The sequence below is a fragment of the Haemorhous mexicanus genome, chromosome 2 (assembly GCF_027477595.1).
Source record: "Haemorhous mexicanus isolate bHaeMex1 chromosome 2, bHaeMex1.pri, whole genome shotgun sequence".
NCBI lineage: Eukaryota > Metazoa > Chordata > Aves > Passeriformes > Fringillidae > Haemorhous > Haemorhous mexicanus.
The window spans coordinates 122,155,148-122,166,882 of NC_082342.1; the positions used below are offsets into that span (position 1 = coordinate 122,155,148).

An 11,735-nucleotide genomic window follows, 5' to 3' on the forward strand; every position below is an offset into this window, starting at 1 on the left:
TTATAATGAATATGTTCTCCATGCATTAAAAGTTCATTTACTCCCAGGCTCTGGAAGGCCGGCTGGATTTCAGTTAATATCATCTTTTTTTCAGGAGGTTTGGGTGGGATTAGGGACAGGTTTGTTAATGAAGCTGCAGAGGATTTTCCCCCATAGACATGAAAAAGGAACAAAATCTGAATTGTGCGTTTATTGTGTTGTCTCAGGCAAATCCCACTCTTCAGCTCCCCACCTCAGGAGCGGCTCCTCCCTCCTGCAGGGCACGTCAGCCGCGGGTTTGTGGCTCCCTTCTCCCACCTCCCCTCTCCTTCAGCAGCTTCTGGCATTTCTGTGGGCAAGAGCCAGAGCCTGCGGCTGGAGGCTGCGGGGGCTCTGTCCTGCTCCTGCGCAGGGAATGTCGGTGCCAAGTGCCAGGGTGTGCCCAGGGCTGAGTCCTGACCTCTGCAGCTTCTCCTGGGGCTAAGGCTTCCCTCCCCCCTTCCCCATCACTTCCACACACCTCAAGCCCTGTGAAAGCTCCTGGGATATTACAGCCCATTCCCTTCCCTTCCCTTCCCTTCCCTTCCCTTCCCTTCCCTTCCCTTCCCTTCCCTTCCCTTCCCTTCCCTTCCCTTCCCTTCCCTTCCCTTCCCTTCCCTTCCCTTCCCTTCCCTTCCCTTCCCTTCCCTTCCCTTCCCTTCCCTTCCCTTCCCTTCCCTTCCCTTCCCTTCCCTTCCCTTCCCTTCCCTTCCCAAACCTTCCCAAACCTTCCCAAACCTTCCCTTCCCTTCCCTTCCCTTCCCTTCCCTTCCCTTCCCTTCCCTTCCCTTCCCTTCCCTTCCCTTCCCTTCCCTTCCCTTCCCTTCCCTTCCCTTCCCTTCCCTTCCCTTCCCTTCCCTTCCCTTCCCTTCCCTTCCCTTCCCTTCCCTTCCCTTCCCTTCCCTTCCCTTCCCTTCCCTTCCCTTCCCTTCCCTTCCCTTCCCTTCCCTTCCCTTCCCTTCCCTTCCCTTCCCTTCCCTTCCCTTCCCTTCCCTTCCCTTCCCTTCCCTTCCCTTCCCTTCCCTTCCCTTCCCTTCCCTTCCCTTCCCTTCCCTTCCCTTCCCTTCCCAAACCTTCCCTTCCCTTCCCTTCCCTTCCCTTCCCAAACCTTCCCTTCCCTTCCCAAACCTTCCCAAACCTTCCCAAACCTTCCCAAACCTTCCCAAACCTTCCCAAACCTTCCCAAACCTTCCCAAACCTTCCCTTCCCTTCCCAAACCTTCCCTTCCCAAACCTTCCCTTCCCTTCCCAAACCTTCCCTTCCCTTCCCAAACCTTCCCAAACCTTCCCTTCCCAAACCTTCCCAAACCTTCCCAAACCTTCCCAAACCTTCCCAAACCTTCCCAAACCTTCCCTTCCCAAACCTTCCCTTCCCAAACCTTCCCTTCCCTTCCCAAACCTTCCCTTCCCAAACCTTCCCTCCCCTTCCCTTCCCAAACCTTCCCAAACCTTCCCACCAGAGCTCTGTTCCCACCAAGGCATTTTTTTCACGTTTCCTGCCTTTCTCCAGTAAATTCCTTTAATTTCAGCTCTTGCCCAGCTGCCTGAGCAGAGCCTGAGGGTGGGCAGAGCTGTGGGGCTGGAGGTGGTGCCCAGGGACCTCCCCCAGGCCCCGGTGGCAGCAAGGAGCCCCTCCCGGCATCCCGGGCTCTCAGGACAGCCCGAGCTGCAGGGACCCACAGGGCTGCTGCTCCTGCCCTGCTCTCCAGGCACAGAGCAGCTTCCCACGGATCCTGCGGGCTTCCCGGGGGTTCCTCAGGGCACAGGTGAGCCCTGAGCCACCTCGGGCACTCCAACAGGGGCTGGGCTCAAGGAATATATGGGCTCAGGATATATGGAATATCAGGGAATGCTGGCACAAAGCTCCTCCAACCCCCCTGGGAAGCTAGGAGCAGACAGGGAGGGTCCTGGAAGGGCAAATTCCCTCTGACAGCTCCTCTGCAGGTGCCTGGCACAGCCACAAACCCTGCAGGGAAACCTGTCCCCAGAGCAGGTCCCAGTGAGCACGGGGAAGGGGCTGCGGGTCCACAGCCTCAGCTCTGGCACTCAGATAAATCTGTCACAGACTGGGTGGGGTGGAGGGACCTCAAATCCCACCCAGTGCCACCCCTGCCATGGCAGGGACACCTCCCACTGTGCCAGGCTGCTCCAGCCCCAGTGTCCAGCCTGGCCTTGGGCACTGCCAGGGATCCAGGGACAGCCCGAGCTGCTCTGGGCAGGGGAGAGGAGAGCTCTGAGAGCCATCCCACATTGCTCTGAGCACAGCTCCTTTCCCCCTCCACCTTCCACGTTTTCTGCCCTCTGTGCCTGAAGGTCTGGCCTGGAAAATGATCCTGCCCATCCCTTTTGGGGCTCTGGAATGGGTTTGGGTTAGGGATCAGTTCCTGCTGTCCTGGGGTGCTCAGTTCTCAGGGGAAATCCTCCTCTGTCACTGGAGCAGCCCGAAATTCACATGGAATTCTTTCTGCTGGGGACAGGAGATTGGGAAACTTCGTGGGCTCCTCGGCAGAGCCCCGAACGAGGGCTGAGCCCAGCAGGGCGGCTGAATCTCCACCTTCCAGGCGTTCCTCTCTCAGAGAAGATGCCCCAGCTCCACCCTTTGGAAGGAGTTTGGGGTCTCCCTGTGCCTGCAGGACATCTCGAGCCTCCTCAGGCACAGCAAGCCAAACCTTGCTCCGCTCCCTCAGGAGGAACAAACAAGATCCCCCCTCCCAAAACTCCGCTCAGTTTTCACTCCAAAGGATTTTCTCATGAGAGTGATTAACGCTGTGGCAGCTTTTGGGGAAAAAAAAACAACAAACCAACAAGATCCACACACAAAAAACCCCCAAACCCCAAGAACCGAGTGTGTTTTTCCTGGGTTTTTTCCCCTTTTTCAAGCAGACAAAGAGGTGTATAAATGTGTCTTATACATATATGTATATGTCTTTCTGCACATCGCATTTAACAAATGCCTGCTGCATCTGCGGGATCCTGCAGCAATCCTGACAGTGATCAATCTGCAGCCCGGTGATGTTTGCTGACAGTGATTGATTGATTTTCCCCGCGAATAGGACCAACATTGGGAATATATTAAAGAAAAAGGCACGCTCCTGGCTGGCAGGGAGCGCCCCCGGGCCGGGCCGGCTCCGATTGTGCTGGGCTTGGCAGCGGGGCGATGATTGATGACAGGCGGGGAATGCGGGAGGAGCCCGATCCCCTCCGCGCCGTCCCCCTGTGTGTGACACCGCTCCCCTGCCGCCACGGGGACGGGGACAGCCCTGCCGGGGGACAATGGAGCAGGGTGGCCCGTCCAGATAACCCCTGCGAATGCATATGCTGAGAGCTGACCTGGCAGTTCAAGGAGAGCGGGCGAAAAGCTGATGGGAAATTAATTCTCAGGAGTTTGTCAAGACATCTCCAACAAGTGAAGATAAATGGCAGAACAAAACTTCTAAAGCCGATCCCAAGAATGGGTCTGAATGGCCGAGGGAAGCCCTCTTTAGCATTTACATCCATCTTTGCTCGGGGAAAAGCCGCGGGACGGGGCCGAGCCTGCCGAGGGTCCCAGTCCTGTCCTGCCGGAGCTCCCGAGGGCTGCAGCACCCCCGGGGCCGGCCGGGCCCTGCTTCCCCTCCCTGCTCCCGGCAGGATGGACTGGGAACCTGCCAAGAGCCCCTGGGGCCGGCCGTGCTGTCCCTGGAAGCGGCACAGACCCCTCTGGGAGCAGGGAGGGCAGCGGGGAGGGAGCCTGGCTGGATTCCCAAAGGCTGGACCAGGCCAGGAGAACCAGGGAATTATGGAATATCAACACTCAAAGACCAGGAGAACCAGGGAATTATGGAATATCAACACTCAAAGACCAGGAGAACCAGGGAATTATGGAATATCAACATTCAAAGACCAGGAGAACCAGGGATCTATGGAATATCAACACTCAAAGGCCAGGAGAACCAGGGAATTATGGAATATCAACACTCAAAGGCCAGGAAAAACAGGGAATTATGGAATAGCAACACTCAAAGGCCAGGAAAAACAGGGAATTATGGAATATCAACACTCAAAGGCCAGGAGAATCAGGGAATTATGGAATAGCAACACTCAAAGGCCAGGAGAACCAGGGAATTATGGAATAGCAACACTCAAAGGCCAGGAGAACCAGGGAATTATGGAATATCAACACTCAAAGGCCAGGAGAACCAGGGAATTATGGAATATCCCAACCCACAAGGATCAGCAGGCTCCAGCTGCCAGCCCTGCACAGGGCAGCCCCCCAGATCCTGCCAAGTCTGGAATTTTTGGAGAGGTTTCTACAAAAAGAGAACATTTTCCTTATGCTGGTTAAAGCCCAGCTGAGTTCCCAGTTTTCAGAATGAATAAAATTTTCCTGGCATCAGTTAGTGCTCCATGTTTGCACTCCATGGATCCCTGCTGTGCTGACCAGCACCAGCATTCCCGTGCTCATTTCCTTGTCAGAGACAGCCCCAGAGGGAAGGATCTGCTGGAGTCTCCTGATTCCAACCCATTTTCCAGGGCAATGCTTTTCCAGACAAAAGAGCCAAGACATTTTTATTTAATTTTTCCTAACGAGCTGCCTCTTTTCCTTATCATAACTTCTGATAATAAATAACTTTGCTTGATGGCCACCTCATGAAATTCCATGGAAGATTCTCCTCAATTCTGAGCACTGAAGAGAATTAATCTTTTTATTCTGGTGTGGGCCGGGATATTCCCACTTTGTGTTGCTCAACGATGTGAATTCCACATCTCTACAAGTTTAAAGAGTGGGCAAATTACCACAGGTGTTTTCCAGAGTATTTGGAGCTCCCTCACCCGAGGGAGGTTTTGAGATATGTCTGACCCATGCAATGCTGCAGTTCCTTCTCGATCCACTATTTAAGGCTGGAATCTTCCTCATGAATGAACTTTGGGAGTTCTGATACCGACCCAGAAGGGCTGGAGCACTTTGTGCCCTTTTGCAGAGCCTCGTGGCCCCACTGCCATCACCAGTCACTGCCTCCCCTCAACAATTTTGGGCAGAAATATCAGAATATTTAATGCCTGCCGTGGCACATTCAGTTTGGGTGAGCCGTGATGCCCAGAGAGTTGGCAGAGCCCAGGGATCCCTCCCACCCTGCACCTGCCTGGCTGTGAGGTGGGAAAGGGCTCTCAGGAGTGAGGCTTTGGGAAAACCTCCCTTCCCACCCAATCCTTCCTTCCATGGAAAACCAGGCTTGCAGGGCTGCCTGGAGGGGGCTGGGACCTCGTGGGGATGTTGGTGCCAGTGGCAGGACAAGGAGCAATGGCCAGGATCTAAAACACAACAATTCCAGGCCAGCCTGAGGAAGAACTTCCTTCTCTGGAAGGAAGCCCCTTCTCCAGCAGGGGCTGGAGTCTCCCTCTCTGGAGACATCCCAACCCTGGGCCTGTTCCTGTGTCACTGCTGCAGTGACCCTGCCTGGGCAGGGCTGGGCTGGGCTGGGGGGTCTCAGAGCTCCCTCCCACCCCAAACTTCTGGGATCCCATGGCAACTCTGGAAAATCCATCCCTCAGCTGCACCTGAGCATTTGGGATGATCTGGGTGATGCTGAATCCCAGGCCTGGAGCTCCCTGTCCCACACAGGATGGAAAAGCCACAGCCAGGGACAGCTGCACACCCTGCCCTGCCACTCCAGGAGCTGCTGGCATCATCTGGGGCTGCTTGGCTCCTGTCACAGCAGTGTCCCCTGGGCCATCAGACAGCACACGGGACATCAGCCCCTCCCCTCTGGAAGGGTAAGAGCAGGAGCACTGGAACAGGAGCCCAGGATTGTCCCTGCCAGGGCTGTGCCATGGGCCTGGTCCCTGCAGTGACCCAGCCCCTGTCCCACCCCGCACCCTGACCCAGCCCTGGGGGCACTGCAGGGGTGTCCAGGGGCACTTTGACCTGGGAATGTCAGTGGTGAGGCTCTCAGGAGGTGAGTGGGTCCTGTGAAGCTCCCCCTGCTAGGGCTCCTGGGCAGAGGTTTGGAGCTAAAGCAGAACCACGTTTGCTGTGGAGGATTGGTTTTAGGAAGGTCTTGAGGGGCTGTGGGTGCTCACTCTGAACACTCATCCCAGTGAAAGGGGAGGGATCCTGCAGTGGCTCTGGTAGCTCCCATCCCATCCCCATCCCATCCCATCCCATCCCATCCCATCCCATCCCATCCCATCCCATCCCATCCCATCCCATCCCATCCCATCCCATCCCATCCCATCCCATCCCATCCCATCCCATCCCATCCCATCCCATCCCATCCCATCCCATCCCATCCCATCCCATCCATCCCATCCATCCCATCCCATCCATCCCATCCCATCCCATCCCATCCCATCCCATCCCATCCCATCCCATCCCATCCCATCCCATCCCATCCCATCCCATCCCATCCATCCCATCCATCCCATCCCATCCATCCCATCCCATCCATCCCATTCCATCCATCCCATCCCATCCCATCCATCCCATCCCATCCCACAGGACTGCACTGACAGGGGGCAGAGCTGGTGCCCTGAAAAAGAGAAATGCCTCAGTCAGGGATTTGCAGCAGATTTTGGTCACCTTGGCTTAAAATTTACCACGCAGAGGTTGAAGAAATCCCCTGTGGAAGTGAGATATGGACAACCTTTCCCTTCCTCTTGGGTTTCCTGGATGCCTTTTGGTCTCTGCCTGAAATGTGCTGATTGAATCATGGAATGGTTTGGGTGGGAGGGACCTCAGAGCCCACCCAGGGCCACCCCTGCCATGGCAGGGACACCTCCCACTGTCCCAGGCTGCTCCAGCCCCAGTGTCCAGCCTGGCCTTGGGCACTGCCAGGGATCCAGGGGCAGCCCCAGCTGCTCTGGGCACCCTGGGCCAGGGCCTGCCCACCCTGCCAGGAACAATTCCTCATTGCCAATATTGAACCTGAATTTCCCCATCTCGGTTTTCCCCCTTGCTCCCTGTGCTGTCACTGCAGTCCCTGGTGAGCTCTGCCTGCCCCTCTCTCCCTTCTGGGCCTGGGCTCGGTGGGGAACAGAGGGAGAAGAAGGAAAGAGAGAGAAGGGGAAAGGTGGGGAAGGAGGGAAAGGGAAGGGAAAGCAGCGAGGAGGTCGGGGAAAGAGGAGGGTAAGGCGTGAGGGGGTGAGGAGGGAGCGGGCTCAGACGCCGGGATGCGCGGGCAGGGCCTTCCTCCTCCTGTCGGGACAGGTCGCGATAGACCCGGGAGCGCCTAAAAACCCCAGGAGGAGGGTGGAGGGAGGGTCCCTGGGGCTCCCAGAGCAGGAGCCCCGCGGAGCAGATGGGCCACCCCCCGCCGTAACCTTACCCGGCTGCGGGCGGGGCCGGGGCCCTCCCCGGGCCGGGGGAACATATGGGGAGCTCGGGGGGGCCGCAGGACGGCCGAGCTCAGCCGCAGGCAGCCACTGAGGGGGGTTCGGGGAGCACAGGCGGTGCCCGGCAAGGCTCCGTGCCAGCCCGGTACCCACCCCGGTACCAGCCCCGGTACCAGCCCCGGTACCAGCCCCGGTACCCACCCCGGTACCAACCCCGGTACCAGCCCCGGTACCAACCCCGGTACTCACCCCGGTACCAACCCCGGTACCAACCCCGGTACTCACCCCGGTACCAGCCCCGGTACCAGCCCCCGTACCAGCCCCCGTACCAGCCCCGGTACCAGCCCCGGTACCCACCCCGGTACCAACCCCGGTACCAACCCCGGTACCAGCCCCGGTTGTCCCCCGCTCCCGGGGAGGATGCGCGGCCTCGGCCTGGCGGGCAGGGGCCATTTGGGGTGGGGGGGATGCTGCCCTCGCTGCTCTCGGCACCGGTGTGGCCGGAACGCCCCCGCAGCAGAGCCGTGTCCCCGATGTCCCCCCCTGCCCGTCGGGGCTCCCCGGGGCCACCTGTTAGCGACAGGGCCAGGCCCCTCCGGGGGCGAGCCGGGCAGGCAGACGAGCAGGATTTACCAGCTTCTGGCCGCTGCCGACTTTTGCATCTGTCAGGGTGCTAATTATTGCCTTTAATAGAGACAAAGAACAGCTCCTAATGATGCTCCCTCTAATTCTCACCTGCTCCTGCCCTTCCTCCGCAGCAGCGCTCCCTCGCCGGAGCTCCGCTAATTGGGAAAGCTGCTCTGCTCATTGCGGCCTCCCCGCCGCCGGGGGGGTGCGGGGGGTGTCTGGCACCGCTGCCGGGGCTCCGGGAGCCGAACCGCCCCGGGGGGCTGCGTCCCCGACGGCCGCTCCCCGTCGTGCTCGGGGAGCGCTGGGCTCGGTGGCCCCGGGCGCGGCGGCGGCCGCTGCCCCTCCCCGGCCCCGGCCGGCCCTGGCTGGCAGCGCAGCCTGGCACAAGGCTCCCGTCCTGGGCACCGTCCCCAGGCGCTGGCGGACACCTGCCCGCTCCTTGTTTGGGCTTTCTCCCGCGGCGGGAGGAGGCAGAGGCGGGGGGGTTGTGTCTCACGAGCCGCAGGGCGGCACCGAACCCACACCTGGGGCGGCCCCTAAAGCCGGGGGGCGGGGGGCACCCCCGGAGCCCCCCGGGCAGGGGGAAGGCACCTGGGCCACCAGCGCCGCGCTCGTCGTGTGTCCCCTGGGCTGTGTCCGTCCCAGGGCCGTGCTGGCCAGGCTGCGGGAAGGGCAATCTCCAGGCTGCGGGGTGGGGGACGCTCCTCGGCAGCCCCCTCCCCTCTCCTGGAGGGGCTGGGAAGGAAGCAAGGAGCCGGCCCAGCCCCGCAGGAGCGCCCGGGAGCCGCCCGCAGCCCGCGGGGAGCCAGCGCGGCCCGGCCGCCCGGGACCGCTCGGTTCGCAGGAAAAACCCGAACCAAACAAGGACTCCCCTGGGTCCGGCCCCGCTCTCATTCCCCGCCGGTGTCTGCGCCCCACAAACTCCCCCCGAGCCGTCAGGATGATGAATTATTGTGTATTTCTGCGGGTGCAGCCCGAAATATTGAAATCAATGTGCTGCCGTTTGTCGGGCACGGGAGGTGGGAACCTCACAGCGGGACCCTGAGCCCGTCCCGAGCCCCCCGAGCTCCTTTTCCGCAGAAACCCCGGAGCCCTTTTCTCGGCGTGTGCGGAATATCTCCTGCCCCAGCACTTCCTCCAGAACTGCCACAGACACGAGCGGCTTCGGGAGGGAAAAAAATTAGGGGTTGTCCCCAAATAATTTTCTTTTGCGTGAATTTTCGTTTGGTGTGTTTTTAGTTGAAGATCAAATGCGCAGACGCCGTGGCAGGGAGCGAACTCCCCAGGGCCAAGCAGGATGGTTCCTCTCCCCGAATTAATATGTAATTAATATTTCGCTGTTGCCAAGCGCTGGATTCGACAGACAGAAATGTTCACGTTACCGACGCGGTGCCAGTTGGTTCTTTCTGGCTTCTCTGATTCTAAATGGAATAAATGAGAGAGGGAAAAAAAAAAAACAACCAAACAACAACGACAACCCCAAACCCAACCCTCAAACGGTTTCGATTCGCCGACGAAGCAAACTGACAAAAAACTTCGCGAAAGTCAAGGATGCGCCTAAAATATTCCCATCTCTTCCCCATCTGTCTCCGCCTCCCCGGAACAGCGAGGAAGAGGAAAAAACCATTTATTTTAAATGCTTTTCCTTTTTTTTTTTTTTTTTTTTTATTTATTTAAAATCTCAACAGTGGATCACTTTTTTTTTCCTTTTTTTTTTTTTTTTTTTTTTTGCAACCAAACAAGTAATAAATATTATTTAGCAACTTTTTTTTTCTTTTTCTTTTTTGTTTGTTTTTTTTTTTTTTTTTACAAAAATAAACAGATGATAAAATCTCTGCAAGGGGCAGCGATAAGAAAAGTTGTTATTTCAGAAACAAGCCCAAGTTCTCAGTATTGCAACACGGACAGCGTGAAAGTTCCTACACAGAAAGAGCATTAAACAGTTCAAACTTTGTTAAAGGTGGCGGGAACGTAAAAAAAAACCCAAACAAACGTGTTATACGCTTAAAAGTAAAACAACCCACCAAACCCCAAGAACCCAAACGAAGGAAATCAAGGCAAACCGACCCCTTTTTCACTCATGAGGCTGACACAGAACAAGTGCACGGACGGAAAGCTCAGGCAGAGCGGACTCGCGTCGTTATCGGTCTATTTACAAACCCCGCACCGGAGAGAAAACCGACGCGGCCCCGGGGAGCGGGGAGAGCGGGGCAGAGCCCGGCATTGCCGGAGCCCCCCGGGATGGGCTGTCCGGGGGATGCGACCCGGGAGCGGCTCGGAAGGCTCCGCGCGTAGAAACGAGCCCGGGAGAGGGGAGGGAACGAGAGAACGAACCAATAAACGAGCCAAAGCCCCTCTGCAGTTTTGGTTCCTCCGGTAGCGGCGAGCCCCGGCTCCGCCGCCCTCCCTCCTCCTCCGGAGTCCTCGGCAACGTCGGAAAACTAAAAACACGGGAGGTGCGCGGGGTTCACTCGTGCCCGGGGGGTTTCCCCGCGTTCGGGGAGCAGGGCAGACCCCGGGCCGGCTCCATCCCCTCCCGCCGCCCCTCCGGCGGCCCCGGGAGCGGAGCGGGGCGGTCCCGCTGCCGCCGGGGGGAGCGTCTGTAGGTCCTGGAGGCGCGGGGAGCGCGGCGGGGCCGCCCCGCCGAGGGACTCATTTGGTGTCGGTGGCTAATCTGGGCAGGCTGGCCGTGCCCATGCCGGAGACGTGGTGGTGCGGCGGGGCCGACACCTGGCACATGCTGCAGGGGCACGGCATCCCCCCCCAGTGCTGGAAGCCGCTGCCCAGCGGGGCGGCGGCGGCGGCGGCGGCGGCGGCCGAGGGCGACTTGAGGAGCCCGTGCGGGGGCCGGATGGAGCTGACGGCCGAGAGGCCGGAGCCGGGCAGGGAGGCGCTGGAGACGGCGGCGGGGGGCAGGATGGGGTGGTGCACGGGGTGCGAGGCCGGGTGGCCCGGGTGGCCGGGCAGCGGCGCCGAGTGCGCGCCCATGCCGCCGGGGCAGGCGGCGGGGTGGAAGCCGGCGTGGTGGCCGCCGTAGATCTCGCTAACCAGGCGCTTCATCTCCTCCAGGGAGTTGGTGAGCATGAGGATGTAATTGCGCGCCAGGAGGAGCGTGGCGATCTTGGAGAGCTTGCGCACCGACGGGCCGTGCGCGTAGGGCATCACCTCCCGCAGCCCGTCCATGGCGATGTTCAGGTCGTGCATCCGCTTGCGCTCCCGGCTATTGATCTTCAGCCGCAGCTGCTGCAGCTCCGGCTCCGTCATCTGCTTCTTGTCCTTCTTGGAGGAGGAAGAGGAGGACGAGGAGGAGGACGACGACGAGGACTTGAAGCCCAGCTTGTCCACCACCACCACCCCCGCAGCGCTCATGGCGCTGCGCAGCTCGGCGCTCAGCTCCGGCGGAGAGTCGCTCTGCGTGGAGCTGGACACGGTGCCGCCCGTGAAGCCCCCGCCGCTGCCTTTATTCCTGGCCGTGAGGAAGAGGTCATCGGGCTCCGGGGAGGACGGGCGGCTGGAAACCAGGCTGGCGTCCGAGTCCATGGCCCGGCGGGCGGGGCGGCGGCGCGCACCGGGCAGCCTGCGGGGAGGGGAGAGAGCCCGCGGGCGGCCCCGCGTCAGCGCCCGCCGCGGCTCGCCGGGGCACCGCGCCCACCCCGTCGGCGAGCCCGCTCCGCCGGGCCGGGGAGAGACGGTCCCGGAGGGACCGGCCCCGCTGCCCGCCCTCCCCTCGCCGGGGGCTGCTCCCGTCCCGTCCCGTCCCGTCCCGTCCCGTCCCGA

The 11,735-nt window shown here is 59.9% G+C and overlaps 1 protein-coding gene across 1 annotated transcript; it reads right to left on the reverse strand.

Annotated features, from left to right (window-relative positions):
* Nucleotides 1-10,553: 10,553 nt before the first annotated feature.
* On the reverse strand, nucleotides 10,554-11,498 carry OLIG2 (oligodendrocyte transcription factor 2). The gene has a single exon (XM_059840405.1). It carries the CDS (start codon nucleotides 11,496-11,498, stop codon nucleotides 10,611-10,613), a length of 888 nt encoding a protein of 295 aa, XP_059696388.1. The 3' UTR covers nucleotides 10,554-10,610.
* Between the last annotated feature and the right edge of the window lie 237 nt (nucleotides 11,499-11,735).